The sequence below is a fragment of the Chiloscyllium punctatum genome, chromosome 11, assembly GCF_047496795.1.
Source record: "Chiloscyllium punctatum isolate Juve2018m chromosome 11, sChiPun1.3, whole genome shotgun sequence".
NCBI classification, from domain to species: Eukaryota; Metazoa; Chordata; class Chondrichthyes; order Orectolobiformes; family Hemiscylliidae; genus Chiloscyllium; species Chiloscyllium punctatum.
The window spans coordinates 114132537-114148896 of record NC_092749.1 but is presented as its reverse complement, the minus strand read 5'-3'; the positions used below and the strand labels follow the sequence as shown (position 1 = coordinate 114148896).

General features: G+C 46.4%; 1 protein-coding gene across 1 annotated transcript in view; it reads right to left on the bottom strand.

The window, feature by feature from the left end:
• Nucleotides 1–11413: 11413 nt before the first annotated feature.
• The window catches only part of LOC140483351 (sprouty-related, EVH1 domain-containing protein 2-like), a 69739-nt gene continuing 64792 nt past the window's right edge, over nt 11414–16360 (bottom strand). Inside the window, exon 6 of the mRNA XM_072581550.1 lies at nt 11414–14947. Within this exon, the coding sequence (XP_072437651.1) occupies nt 14288–14947 (660 nt within the window). The 3' untranslated portion in view covers nt 11414–14287. The remainder of the gene's footprint in view (nt 14948–16360) is intronic.

Here is a 16360-nt window from a genome sequence, read left to right as displayed (position 1 = left end):
TTCAGGAGGAACATTGCTCTCCCTGCACTGCCATCCCTGCTAGTCCCCTTACCACAAAGTAAAAAAGAAGAGACACTTACCTGATGAGTCCCTGGTGTTTAAGGTTAGAGGAGGTGGTTGGGTTGGGAGGCCCAACAATGGTAGGGTCTTGGGTTTAGAAAACACTGACTTATATAGCTGGATGGAAATAAAGAAAAGCCCCTCCTTTCCCAGAAACCACTGCTCTCTGATTTCAAATATAAAAGCTCAAATCAGTGACTCACTGTTTCCGGCAGGCCCCTGGTCCAGGCTCCAGTCCTTCGAGCTGCTGAAAAACACATGCTCAGACATTGGGAACGATGCTCAGACATTGGGAACGATGCTCAGACATTGGGAACGATGCTCAGACATTGGGAACGGTGTTCAGACATTGGGAACGATGCTCAGACATTGGGAACGATGCTCAGACATTGGGAACGATGCTCAGACATTGGGAACGATGCTCAGACATTGGGAACGGTGTTCAGACATTGGGAACGATGCTCAGACATTGGGAACGATGCTCAGACATTGGAAACGGTGTTCAGACATTGGGAATGATGCTCAGACATTGGGAATGATGTTCAGACATTGAGAACGATGCTCAGACATTGGAAACGATGTTCAGACATTGGGAACGATGCTCAGACATTGGGAACGATGCTCAGACATTGGGAACGATGCTCAGACATTGGGAACGGTGTTCAGACATTGGGAACGATGCTCAGACATTGGGAACGATGCTCAGACATTGAGAACGATGCTCAGACATTGGGAACGGTGTTCAGACATTGGGAACGATGCTCAGACATTGGGAACGGTGTTCAGACATTGGGAACGATGCTCAGACATTGGGAACGATGCTCAGACATTGGGAACGGTGTTCAGACATTGGGAATGATGCTCAGACATTGGGAATGATGTTCAGACATTGAGAACGATGCTCAGACATTGGAAACGATGTTCAGACATTGGGAACGATGCTCAGACATTGGGAACGATGCTCAGACATTGGGAACGGTGTTCAGACATTGGGAACGATGCTCAGACATTGGGAACGATGCTCAGACATTGGGAACGATACTCAGACATTGGGAACGATGCTCAGACATTGGGAACGGTGTTCAGACATTGAGATCGATGTTCAGACATTGGGAACGATGCTCAGACATTGGGAACGATGCTCAGACATTGGGAACGATGTTCAGACATTGGGAACGATGTTCAGACATTGGGAACGATGCTCAGACATTGGGAACGGTGTTCAGACATTGAGATCGATGCTCAGACATTGGGAACGGTGTTCAGACATTGAGAACGATGTTCAGACATTGGGAACGATGCTCAGACATTGGGAACGATGTTCAGACATTGGGAACGATGCTCAGACATTGGGAACGGTGTTCAGACATTGAGATCGATGCTCAGACATTGGGAACGGTGTTCAGACATTGAGAACGATGTTCAGACATTGGGAACGATGCTCAGACATTGGGAACGATGCTCAGACATTGGGAACGATGCGCAGACATTGGGAATGATGCTCAGACATTGGGAACGATGCGCAGACATTGGGAACGGTGTTCAGACATTGAGAACGATGCTCAGACATTGGGAACGATGCTCAGACATTGAGAACGATGCTCAGACATTGGGAACGATGTTCAGACATTGGGAACGATGCTCAGACATTGGGAACGGTGTTCAGACATTGAGATCGATGCTCAGACATTGGGAACGGTGTTCAGACATTGAGAACGATGTTCAGACATTGGGAACGATGCTCAGACATTGGGAACGATGTTCAGACATTGGGAACGATGCTCAGACATTGGGAACGATGCGCAGACATTGGGAACGATGCGCAGACATTGGGAATGATGCTCAGACATTGGGAACGATGCTCAGACATTGGGAACGATGTTCAGACATTGGGAACGATGCTCAGACATTGGGAACGGTGTTCAGACATTGGGATCGATGCTCAGACATTGGGAACGATGCTCAGACATTGGGAACGATGCGCAGACATTGGGAACAGTGTTCAGACATTGAGAACGATATTCAGACATTGGGAACGATGTTCAGACATTGAGAACGATGCTCAGACATTGAGAACGATATTCAGACATTGAGATCGATGCTCAAACATTGGGAACGATGCTCAGACATTGAGAACGATGCGCAGACATTGGGAACGATGTTCAGACATTGAGAACGATGCTCAGACATTGAGAACAATGCTCAGACATTGAGAACGATATTCAGACATTGAGAACGATGCTCAGACATTGGGAACGATGCTCAGACATTGGGAACGATGTTCAGACATTGAGATCGATGCTCAGACATTGGGAACGATTTTCAGACATTGAGATCGATGCTCAGACATTGGGAACGATGTTCAGACATTGGGAACGATGCTCAGACATTGGGAACGGTGTTCAGACATTGGGATCGATGCTCAGACATTGGGAACGATGCTCAGACATTGGGAACGATGCGCAGACATTGGGAACAGTGTTCAGACATTGGGAACGATGTTCAGACATTGAGAACGATGTTCAGACATTGGGAACGATGTTCAGACATTGGGAACGATGTTCAGACATTGGGAACGATGCTCAGACATTGAGAACGATGTTCAGACATTGAGAACGATGTTCAGACATTGAGAACGATATTCAGACATTGAGAACGATATTCAGACATTGGGAACGATGCTCAGATATTGAGAACGATGCTCAGACATTGGGAACGATGCTCAGACATTGGGAACGATGTTCAGACATTGGGAACGATGCTCAGACATTGGGAACGATGTTCAGACATTGGGAACGATGCTCAGACATTGGGAACGATGCTCAGATATTGAGAACGATGCGCAGACATTGGGAACGATGCGCAGACATTGGGAACAGTGTTCAGACATTGAGAACGATGTTCAGACATTGAGAACGATATTCAGACATTGGGAACGATGCTCAGACATTGGGAACGATGTTCAGACATTGAGAACGATGTTCAGACATTGAGAACGATGCTCAGACATTGGGAACGATGCTCAGACATTGGGACTTATGCTCAGACATTGGGAACGATGCTCAGACATTGGGAACGATGCTCAGACATTGGGAATCAATGTTACAATCAATGCTGGAGGATTGCACTGTCTGTATTGTCTCACTCCACCCACAGGTTACACCCTCGAATAAACAGGCTCTTCCCAGTTACTGAGCTTCCCAGTTAAATACCTTTTTTATATCAGCTCTGAAATACTTTTTTAAAAATCCACTAGATTTCTTCAAAACAGAATTAATAATTTATTACCGAGATAAAATGGATTAAATGAAGATGCAGCAGTTGGTCGTATCCACAGGCAGCATGAGAGAAATATAAATGCTCATCTCTTGAAACATTCCCAAAATACACTGTCTTCAGGAAAAAAGCAAAAATAGCGTAGCTTTCTCTGCAGAGATTGGTTTTCAGGAAAAAACACACTATTGGCAAATCATTATTCTTGAATGCAAAAGATCGAGCGTAGGGTGTTTCTGAATCTGTCACCGATGTTGTGGCCTGTGTGACTAACCATGCACGATCATCTCTGAAGTCTGTGCAGACACAGCTTGCTCAAGGAGTACAATCTTGAGTTGGCCTTTTAATCCCTCTTTCAAAAGAACAAGTAATTATTCCCTGAGCTGATGCCAAGGGTTTTCCTGACAGAAACGGGAAAGCTCAACCAGGCAGTTTGTTCATAGCAAACTTTCCTTAACCTACTCCCAGCAGGGGGCATTCCTCTCATGGAACTAGATAAAACAAGAAGCTCTCCAAGGCAGTTAAATGTTGAAAACTGTCCCTGCACGGCTCCACATCAAATCATCAGGCAGCTATGTGATTTTAAAAATTCATTCACGGGATGTGGGCATCAGTGGCTGTTCCAGCATTTACTGACGACGCCCAGTTGCTGCCTGGTTCACTTGGATGGTTCAAAAGTCAGTTAAATGTCAACCACATTGGTATGGGTCTGGAGTGATGTGTAGGCCAGACCAGGTAAGGTCTAAATGACTTTAGTGAACCAGGTGCCTTACATTAGGTTGGCTTTTAACATCAAATCTTTAATGATTTAAACTCCACAATCTGCCACTGAGAGATTCAAATCCCTGTCCCAGAATATTTGTCTGGAGCTCTGGATTCCTAGCTCAGTGACAATACCACTATTCCTCCACTACAGGAAGCCTTGGGCAAAAAACAAAATTAGCAATGTCTGCTGCGAACTTTCAATTATCTCTTTTAAAGAAACCACCAGGTCCACAGAACGTGAAGTTCCATTGGTTTTTTTCCACAGTCCTTCAAAGCTAAAACTCTCAGCAAGATCAAATACAAACCAATCTTTGTAATAAATTACAAGCGTGCTTCTGGTTCATTATTAAACCTCCAAATGGTGGGTCACCAGGCTGCTGCATTTCCTACACACAGTGACCATGCTGCAGACTGGTTACCAAGCACTTTGGGAGGCCATGAGACTGTGCAAGTCACAATGTAAGTTTTTTTATTTAGGTGATAATAGAACACACACATTTACTCAATTTCTGACATTGCTGAGCCTCGTTTATGAGCCTGTTAAAATTGAGACAAGTGGCTAGGCAGACAAATCCTTAATCCTTAATCTCACCTGATACTGAAAACAGTACTTACTGAAGTTGAATACCTGCTGGTACTGAAGAAATATTTAAACAAAAGTGTTCACGAGACAAGATGTAGATGGCCTGGGGACTATAGATGTTGATATGGGAGGGAGAAATCTCCTGAGTTTTCTGGTGAGGGCATCTGCTCAGCCCCTCCCCCCAACGGGAGAACGATGGACAAATGCAGGAGACTCCTCAGAATGGTCATCAAAGGTGCATTTCTTAACTCCTCTAAACTGGGTACAATAAAGTGCCGGCTTAGTAAGGCAATTGAAAATGATAAGGACCATTATACACCCACACCACAAACACACATGTGTGTGTGTGTGTGTGTGTGTGTGTGTGGGTACGTGTGTGTGTGGATGTGTGTGGGTATGTGTGTGTGGTGTGTGTGGGGTGTGTGTGGGGTGTGTGTGGGGTGTGTGTGGGTGTGGATGTGTGTGTGGGTGTGTGTGGTGTGTGTGGGTGTGTGTGGTGTGTGTGGGTGTGGGTGTGTGGTATGCGCGTATGTGTTGTGTGTGTGGGGATTTGGGTGTGTGGCGCATGTGTGTGGGTGGGTGTGTGTGTGGGTGGGTGTGTGTGTGGGGGGGTGTGTGTGTGGGAGTGTGTGTGTATGGGTGTGGTGTGGTGTGCGTGTATGTGCGTGCGTAGTGTGTGGGGGTGTGCGTGTGTGTGTGGATGTGTGCATGGGGGTGTGGTGTGGCGTGTGCGTATGTGCGTGTGTGGTGTGTGGGGGTGTGTGTGGGTGTGTGTGGGTGTGTGCGTGGGGGTGTGGTGTGGCGTGTGCGTATGTGCGTGTGTGGTGTGTGTGTGTGTGTGGGGTGTGTGTGGGGTGTGTGTGGGGTGTGTGTTGGGTGTGTGTGTGGGGTGTGTATGTGGTGTGTGGGGGTGTGTGTATGTGGTGTGTGGGGGTATGTGTGTGGGTATGTGTAGTGTGTGTGTGGGGATGAGTGTGTGGTGTGTATGTGTGTGTGGGGGTACGTGTGTGGGGTGTGTGCATAGGGGTGGGGGTGTGTGGGTTGGGTATGTGTGTGTGGGTGTGGGGATGTGTGGGTATTTGTGTGTCGGGTGTGGTTGTGTGTGTGTGGTGTGTGTGTATAGGAGTGGTGTGTGTGGGTGTGTGGTGTGTGGGGGTGTGTGGTGTGTGTGCGGTGTATGTGTGTGTGTGGGGGTGGGTGTGTGTGTGTGTGTGTGAGGTGTGTGTGAGGTGTGTGTGTGGGGGTGTGTGTGTGTGGGGGGAGCTGGGTGTGTGTGTTTGTGTGTGTGGGGGTGGGTGTGTGGGGGGGGACTGGGTGGGTGTGTGTCTGTGTGTGGGTGTGTGTGTGTGTGGGGGGGCTGTGTGCGCGTGTCTGTGTGGGAGTGTGTGTGTGTGTGGGGGGCTGTGTGTGTGTGTCAGTGTGTGAGGGTGTGTGTGTGTGTGGTCGGGGAGCTGGGTGTGTGTGGGGTGTGTGTGGGGGGGGCAGCTGTGTGTGCGTGTCTGTGTGGGAGTGTGTGGGGGGGGCTCTGTGTGTGTGTGTGTATCTGTGTGTGGGGGTGGGTGTGTGTGGGGGGAGCTGGGTGTGTGTGTTTCTGTGTGTGGAGGTGGGGGGATGTGTGTGTGTCTGTGTGTGGGGGTGGGTGTGTGTGTGGGGGGGCTGTGTGCGCGTGTCTGTGTGGGGGGTGGGTGTGTGAGGGTGGGTGTGTGTGTGTACGTGTGTGGGGGGGAGCTGGGTGTGTGTGTCTGTGTGTGGGGGGGGGAGCTGGGTGTGTGTGTCTGTGTGGGGGGGGGAGCTGGGTGTGTGTGTCTGTGTGGGGGGGGGAGCTGGATGTGTGTGTCTGTGTGGGGTGGAGCTGGGTGTGTGTCTGTCTGTGTGGGGGGGGGAGCTGGGTGTGTGTGTGTCTGTGTGGGGGGGGAGCTGGGTGTGTATGTGTCTGTGTGGGGGGGGAGCTGGGTGTGTATGTGTCTGTGTGGGGGGGAACTGGGTGTGTGTGTGTCAGTGTGTGAGGATGGGTGTGTGTGTACGTGTGTGGGGGGGGAGCTGGGTGTGTGTGTCTGTGTGTGGGGGGAGCTGGGTGTGTATGTGTCTGTGTGGGGGGGGAGCTGGTTGTGTATGTGTCTGTGTGGGGGGGAACTGGGTGTGTGTGTGTCAGTGTGTGAGGATGGGTGTGTGTGTACGTGTGTGGGGGGGGAGCTGGGTGTGTGTGTCTGTGTGTGGGGGGGGAGCTGGGTGTGTATGTGTCTGTGTGGGGGGGGAGCTGGGTGTGTATGTGTCTGTGTGGGGGGGAACTGGGTGTGTGTGTGTCAGTGTGTGAGGGTGGGTGTGTGTGTGTACGTGTGTGGGGGGGGAGCTGGGTGTGTGTGTGTCTGTGTGGGGGGGGAGCTGGGTGTGTGTGTGTCTGTGTGGGGTTGAGCTGGGTGTGTGTCTGTCTGTGTGGGGGGGGGAGCTGGGTGTGTGTGTGTCTGTGTGGGGGGGAACTGGGTGTGTGTGTGTCAGTGTGTGAGGGTGGGTGTGTGTCAGTGTGTATGTGGGGGGTGGGGGTGGGGTGGGGGGAGGAGGGGAGGCAGCATTCTGCCCTGATTCAATGCTGAGAATCCTTGGGGGTGGGGTGGCAGCTTATTGTTGAACCGTGTACCAAGGTACAGTGAAAAGTCTTGTTTCATGTGCTGTCCAGCCAGATCACACCAAACAAAGTGTATCAGGGTAGCATAACAGAGTGCGAATACAGAGAGGGAGCAGAGAGAGAGCGATCCAGGTGGTTGGTGCAGCATCGAGGGAAGGACTAATAGTTTGGAATTAACTCAAACATATTTGGCAGTCAGGGGATGTAGGTGCCCACACTGGCACTGCTAGGCATTCTGCGCTGCCAAAGCCAATCTCATGAGTTGACAGAAGGAGCTGCAACTGTGGCAACAGCTTCCCTGAGTGAGGCAGAAACCTGGAGAGAAACCAAACAGTCCAGTCCCAATGGCCCGGGTCCTGTTACTGAGCAATAAACCTCTCCCTCCAGCAACATTCACACAGCGAGTTCACAGGAACCTCTGGGAGAGTCAAACAGCTTTAGTTATAACCGGTTAGATCCTGGTTTGAAATCATTAAGAAGCATCATTGCAGCTAGTTCGGTTTCTCAAGCAAAAAGCACTCAAGACACAAATCGATTCCACGGGATATGATGGGATTTCCTGTGAGCAGCAGCTGCTTTAAGCAGTAAAGTGAATCATTTTGCACATTCGATTAAATGTAATCTCACCCCTTCCCTTTCAATCACAGTTTAATTTGGTGGAAGCGTTTAGGAGGAGCTGTCATCAATAGGACAGAGGAGCTGCAGCTGGGAAGTGAGATTCAGCTGTTCATCATTTTCAAGGTGGGCTGAAGGGCCTGAAGCAGTTATCAATTTCCTATATATCTCTGTAATACATTCACCATAAACTATATTGAAGACACTATATTGATCATTGTATGTTTTCTGCATATATTTAACCCACGTGTAAACCTGTTGATAACATGTACTGACCACAGAATGGTTACAATGATAAGGGAGGTTATTCAGCCCAGGGTGGGCTCTAGCTCTGAGCGAATATTTATTTTAATGTCATTGCCCTCTCTCCTCCTGGGAACTCTGCACATTGCTCCTTTGCAAACAACAGCCTCTCTCCATTCTGAAGGATGAGATTGATCCTGCCTCCAGCACCTTCCAAACCCTCAACCACTCGCTGCATCAGAAAGCTTTTCCTCACCTCACATTTGCTTCTTTTCCAGTTGCTTTAAACCAATCTCTATCTTTACAGAGTTTTTCCCCGTTTATTCTGTCCTGACCCCTCACCAACTTGAATATTTCGCCCAGGTCTCCCTACATTGAGCTGTCTCTTCCACAAGGAGCACAGAAGACACGTTACACACAACAGACAGACACACCTACCATTACATTATCCACAAAGACTATTTGCCATTATCTATTTGAAGGAAAAATGTTTTCATCATTGTACACTTGATAGGCCAAAGGACCTTTTCTGTACTGTATGATTCTATGAACATTTCAGGGTAAACATCAGGATATACATGCTGCTGCTATAGTTGCTTACATTGAAACAAATTTGTTCTAAGGGTCATAGAGATGTACAGCATGGAAACAGACCCTTCGGTCCAACCCGTCCCTGCCGAATAGATATCTCAACGCAATCTAGTCCCACCTGCCAGCACCCGGCCCATATCCCTCCAAACCCTTCCTATTCATATACCCATCCAAATGCCTCTGACATGTTGCAATTGTACCAGCCTCCACCACATCCTCTGGCAGCTCATTCCATACACGTACCACCCTCTGTGTGAAAACATTGCCCCTTAGGTCTCTTTTACATCTTTCCCCTCTCACCCTAAACCTATGCCCTCTAGTTCTGGACTCCCTGACCCCAGGGAAGAGACTTTGTCTATTTATCCGATTCATGCCCTTCATGATTTTATAAACCTCTATAACGTCACCCCTCAGCCTCCGACGCTCCAGGGAAAACAGCCCCAGTCTATTCAGCCTCTCCCTATAGCTCAAATCCTCCAACCCTGGCAACATCCTTGTAAATCTTTTTTGAACCCTTTCAAGTTTCACAACATCTTTGTGGGTGGCACGGTGGCACAGTGGTTAGCACTGCTGCCTCACAGCGCCAGAGACCCGGGTTCAATTCCCGCCTCAGGCGACTGACTGTGTGGAGTTTGTACATTCTCCCCGTGTCTGCGTGGGTTTCCTCCGGGTGCTCCGGTTTCCTCCCACAGTCCAAAGATGTGCAGGGCAGGTGAATTGGCCATGCTAACTTTCCCGTAGTGTTAGGTAAGGGGTAAATGTAGGGGTATGGGTGGGTTGTGCTTCGGCAGGTCGGTGTGGACTTGTTGGGCCGAAGAGCCTGTTTCCACACTGTAATGTAATGTAATCTAATCTTTCTGATAGGAAGGAGACCAGAATTGCATGCAATATTCCAACAGTGGCCTAACCAATGTTCTGTACAGCCGCAACATGACCTCCCAACTCCTGTACTCAATATTCTGACCAATAAAGGAAAGCATACCAAACACCTTCTTCACTATCCTGTGACTCCACTTTCAAGGAGCTATGAACCTGCACTCCAAGGTCTCTTTATTCAGCAACACTCCCTAGGACCTTACCATTAAGTATATAAGTCCTGCTCTGATTTGCTTTCCCAAAATGCAGCACCTCGCATTTATCTAACTTAAACTCCATCTGCCACTTCTCAGCCCATTGGCCCATCTGATCAAGATCCTGTTGTAATCTGAGGTAACCTTCTTCGCTGTCCACTACGCCTCCAATTTTGGTGTCATCTGCAAACTTACTAACTATACCTCTTGTGCTCACATCCAAATCATTTATGTAAATGACAAAAAGTAGAGGACCCAGCACCGATCCTTGTGGCACTCCACTGGTCACAGGCCTCCAGTCTGAAAAACAATCCTCCACCACCACCCTCTGTCTTCTACCTTTGAGCCAGTTCTGTATCCAAATGATTAGTTCTCCCTGTATTCCATGAGATCTAACCTTGTTAACCAGTCTCTCATGGGGAACCTTGTCGAACGCCTTACTGAAGTCCATATAGATCACATCTACCGCTCTGGCCTCATCAATCTTCTTTGTTACTTCTTCAAAAAACTAGCAGGAAGCAGCAGGAGGAAGAGCTGAAAATTGACACTAAGGTGTTCCTCAATGACTGAACTATTGCTCACTTCCACTTCTTCACCATCTGAGAAATTCTCCAGAGAAGGCCTGACCCATGTCCACCACCTTCCCGAAGCACACAGGAACCAGGGGCCGGCCTTGGCTAGCGACACGCACAGCCCAGAGCCACAGCAAGGACACGTACAAAATGTTCACCACCTAAAACAAAACAAAGAGGAAAGAACATTCCAAAAACAGTCAAAACGTTTACACCAATTTTTGAGAAGCAGCTTTAGTCATTTGGCAGCATCAATGGAGAGAAACCAGAGTTAATATTTCAGCTCGGTGACCCTTCCTCAGAGCGAGGTAATGGGTGTGCTCTGAGGAAGGGTAACCAGGCCCAAAGCATTAACTCCAATTTCTCTCCATCGATGCTGCCAGACCTCAGCTTTTCCAGCAGCTTCTAGTTTTGGTTTCTAACTTACAGCTTCCACAATCCTTAGTTTTTATTTTTAGTCATTTGATTCTTTCAATTTAACAAAAGATGTACATTTTTCGATCAAATGCAACAAAACAAGGTGTGGTATTACAAAAGGCAAGACTTGTTTGTTTAAAAGAACTACTGACTGCTCTCGGTTTTTACTTGTGGCATTCGGGAGGGGATCTGGCTTGTTTGTAAGCTGTCAGAGCATTGATTAGGAAGTCTCTCAGTCAATCTGTTCAGTGGCTGTTACACATCCCTAAAGCAGGAGGGATGAGGGGTGGGCCATTTGGGAAGAATGACCAAGGGGAAGGAGAAGGGCAAGTGTTTTGGGCTTTACAGAAATAGTGGTCAGGGGAAGTAGCCAAGCACTCATCAAGCCCAATGGTCACAACTCTGCCATTGTTAGAGTCCACAAAAACAGGGGTTCCCAAAGGTACACACAACACTGATGACTGCCTGTCCAAATCTCATGGCTCCTCTGTTCTGACAGTGACGCAGCACAAAATATAACAGGCTCCAGCTCACAACCATACATTAACCCATCGTTAGGACGTGCTGTTGAACAAGTTTCCCAACTCACCATCCACAACAATTTTAACATCAAAGTTCCTTTCATTTTATTGTCATCTGATCTGCCAAGGTACATAGTTAAGATACGACATGGAAGTAGCAGAATTATGTACTGGTCAGGTCATTCTTTTGTAGTTTTGATAATGATGTATTTGTATTTACATAGTATTGGAAAGCAAGGATTACATCATACACATTAGAAACAATAAAAAAAATAGAAGAACTAAAATGTACATCATACACTTGATATATTTTCTTTACACAGAGGTAAAAATGCTTATTGTAAAAAAAAACTAATAATTGATACAAGAGTTTGTTTTAGTTACAGAAGAGACAATAGTGCAGGCACTTTCTTTTCATCCATTAAGGTGTGCAATGGCTGAAGACTGTGCACCAACAGCTTTTGGTTAACTTTCTTCCCACAGATACAAAAATAAATTTGATTTGTCTCCCCGTCCACCTCAGACTACTGTCTTGTACTGTTCAGAGCCAAATCCAAGGCTCAACACCAGAGCAGGTAAACTATGTACAAGAGAATTGCCTTGGATGCGGCTCCCTGTTAACTGATTACCTTATTTTACAGATTTGCAGTATTTTTGGCAAGAACTGCCTATATATATATATAAAATGAAGGTGAAAGTGGACAATATGGGGAGCCTTGGTAGAAACAGATTCCGAGGTACCTTAACCAGTGAACTGCCGGGTTACTGTAGGATCTCGGAAAGGATTAGTGTCAATTTAAGCTTGTGTTTGTGCTTTGTGTCCCAATGTAGTCAAGACTTCACAGTGATCTCAAGAGAAGTAAAATCACAATTTGAAAACCTGTGTGCAGACAATGCTGAGCGAATGCTGCATTTGGAAATATTTCCACTAGAGAATTCAGCTCAATGTTGTAATGCTTTTTACACTGTGATACTGGTGGATTATTGTCCAGTTAATTTAATACACTTCACTTGTATCACACATTGATATCCAACAGCAGTCCTGCCAAATGGTAATTAGCAGTAAGCTTCATAACTTGCCTTTCTTCCCAAGGAAGTCTTTTGTCTGTGCTTTGGAGGCCTTCAAATTTAAATTAAAAATGCAACAACTCAAGTAGCGGGAAAAATGCACTGAGTAACGCTGCCATGAAATGGGGGAGGGGGGGTGGGTGGCTTTCAGCTCGCTGAAAAATCCCCAACGTGCAGCTCCTGCAGCTTATCGGAAAGGAAGTGGACTGATGCTATGGTGCAGCAGAGGAAAGTGGGGGTGGGGGGTGAAGGATGTGGAACGCACTGGCAATTAACTCTGCAGAGGGGACAGTACGGAAGCGATGTCAACTCCAGCAGACTAATTCCTGAAAGCTGCCTTCAGATAACGGGTTGGATTGTACAACGCTGCAAGGCTAAAACAAAATCTACCGCTTCCAAATAAATTTTTAAAAATTGGCTACTCCCTGCGCTGTGGTATAAAAATATTTTTTCAAAGCTGAAGCTTTCTATTGGAAGGTTTTGCTCACTCCCCTTAATGACCTGAGCTATTACAATTTGGAAGGAAAACATCTTTCCCTCTGCCATCTATAGCCAGTGTAACCACATGACACACCAGGTAAGGCCCCGCAGTATCCCTATCTTCTCGGACACTTGGTGTTTTTGTTCTGTTTGTTTAGAAAGAAAAGTAACTCGGACCAGCCAGGAGTCACCTCCCCCCCACCCCCACCCCACACCCCCTCCCAAATTTTGCAAAATGACCTGAATTTGGAGGCTGTATCTTGTGCACAGCTCTTACACAGTGCACTTGACCCCTTTGATATCCCTGATCCATTCCATCTCTGAAGCTGAACAATGCACCAGACCCATTCCCTGGAAAAGGCAAACTGGGCCTACGGACACAGACCACCAGACACCAGAATGGAAGCAGCTCATTTTATCCCCAGGTTGTTTGTAGTGATGTCACACTGTGCTCCCTCTCCTTGCAAATGGTGATGTTGCTGTGTAAATACGGAACAAGCAGTTTGGAGTTGAGTTAGATAGTGTAATCTGACAAACTTTAGTGTGTCGAGAACTGTTTTTGTGTTAAAAATGAGAACTTGCTTCAAGGATCCCAAATAAATAAAAAAAAACCTTAAATTAAAATCCATAATTTTACATTAAAACCAATTTAAACGTTCGCTACTGTAGGACTGACGCTTAAAACAATGTGGGGCAATCTTTTAAGGCTGGGTAACTGTATGAATTCCAAGGCGAAGTTTCATTATTTTATAACTTTGTTCAGGATGACAATGCCCATCACTTTGCTTGGCGATGAAGCAGAGTGTTTTGTTGAGATACTGAGGTGCATTTAACAAACGGCATTGTGTTGGCTTCATACAGTAACAGCAGCATGGTGTTGTGGTATATGTTTACTAGTACAGCTCCTTAAACAAGGTCATCGAGGGTTCCTGACTCCAGGTTAAGTGTCTCAGGTGATTAAGCAGGAACCATTCAGCCCAATTTCCTCACTGAGTGCTGCATTCAGTCGGCAGGTTCAGACAATTACACTGTAGCCAGTGACACCCCTACCCACCTCCTCTCCAGTCACCTTGAAACATTATTCAGTCTCAATCTCTTACATTTTTCAAAAAATTATAAACATGAGACATTCTGTTGATATATATAATATATATATAATATATATAATATATATATACACGCACATATATATTCATTCGTAGAAAAGTCAGTTATTACAGTCAGCTCCATGTAATGTTTGCAGAATAGAGACAGCCTCAGCGTTTCTCGATGTTACAGGGTCCAGTTTATTGGGGGAGTCACATTCCTCAGACTGCTGTCGCCGATGGTAACTGAATTGAGAACGTTTCAGAATCAAATGTGCTTCCTAAACTAATGGCGGCTTTGAATGAAAGACACAGTCCGAGTCACCCAACTGCTTTGTGTTTCCCACCACAACATCCACACGCCACGCCACACTTGTAGCACGCGCGAAGGGGCAGGTAACAGCACATACAGGGAGCAAGGAAGGATAAGGCTATCAATGCTAGCCAACGAAGGCAGAACTTTTCATCGTTCGTGTCACAAGAACAAGGGTCTGAGTAGTCTCCTTCAGGATCTGACATGCAGTGATACAGCAGACTGTCGGCACACCACATACAGCTGACCCGCCGGATACAGGCACGAATGGGATCGGGAGCATCCTGGCACTGACCCCGGCCGTTCTCCTCATGGTTAAACATGTCCCTGCAGTAAACACACCGCGACCGTTCACCATCGTCTATCCTTCTCCGGAATTTTGATTTTGATGGCATGGGCTGAGCCTTCACCACGCTACTTTTCAAATCTTTGCAAAGCCCAAAATCGGAATTTTTTACGTACGGGTAATTGTAGTTGTGTTTCGAAGCATCACTTTTGTCAAAATGCACATAGGAGTCCATCTCAGCGTGCTCAGTGTATTTTGGACGGACAGCTGCGTACCTGTAGTCCTCATATCTCTCTCTTAACCAGGTTTTCTCCCGAGGATTAATCCGGACAATCTCCTCATCATCGTCTCGAAAACTAACATGACGCTGCTTTGGTACAGACTGAAATATTAAACAAACACATTAATAGTTTTATTCTGCACGCTGTCGTGAAATGTTTTAAAATGTATACCACAGGAACGCGTAGTTTCCAACAAAACATTAGGAACATTCAGCAAGTTAGAATGAACACTCTCTCCCACTAAGTGGTCTTTCTGATGATCATCTACAAACTATTGATTGGGAACTGCATCTCTAATGGAAACATCATTCGATAAAACATTACCAAGTCCATGTTTTGAAGGTCAAATGGCAAAACTGAAACTGACAAAGTCCCAGAACACACACACACCTTTCCCGGACAAAACACGCTTGGATTCCTTTCTGTATTCATTGCGTGATGTTGCACCTTTGAGTGGGTCACATTTAAGCAAAGTTAAAATTGAAACTTCCCACTTGTTCAAAAAAAGTGTCAAAAATTCAAAACTAATCCCTTTTTAATAGACTACTGAGAGATTAGGATATACAGCATTACATTTCAGGTCAATAGGTCAGTCAATTTTCTCAGAACATGCATTTCATGTGTTTCAGACTCAGCTGTTTACAGTGCTGGTTGAAGGAGGCCATTCAGCCCAGTGTGGCCATGTTGCTTAACAAAGATCTGACTGCACTAATCCAATTTTCCAGCTCTTAGCCCATAGCCCTGAAGTCAATGGAATAGCAAGTGAATATCTAAATCCTGCTTAAATGTTACAAGAGTTTCTGACTCAACCAGCCTCTCAGGCAGTGATTTCCAGTCCCTTATATCACTCTCTGGGTGAAAACATTTTTGTCCAAATCTCATCTCAACCTTAATCTCCATCCTCGGTTATTGATCCCTCTGCTAATGAAAAACCTGCCTTCCTATTGACCCTATCTATTGTTACCCATAATCTTACACACCTCTATCAGGTCCCCTCCTCATCTTCACTACTCCAAGTAAAATAACCCCAGTCTATCCAATCCTTCCTTATAGCTCAGACCCTTATATCCTGGTAAATCTCCTCACTTCTCTCTAGTACAATCACCTCTGTCTTATGAGGATGTGACCAGATCTACACACAGTATTCCAGTTGTGTCCAATCAGTGTTCTTTACAGTTTCAGCATAATCTCCCTGCTCCTGTATTCCACAGCTCAGCTAATCGAGCCAAGTTTGCCATCTGCCTTCTTCACCACCTGCCCTGCTACCTTCAGGAATCTGTGGATATAGATACCCAGCTCCCTTTGATCTTCAGGATTTCCCAGGCTCCTGCCATTCAGAGTGTATTTCCTTACTTTGTTAGCCCTTCCCAAGGGCAATCCCTCTCACTTTTCCTGATTGAATTCCATTTGCCCCTCTCCAGCCCAGCTGACCAGTCTAGTGATATCCTCCAGTAGTTTACAGCTACCCTCCTCAATATTTACCCCTCACCAATTATCGTGTCATCTGTGAATTT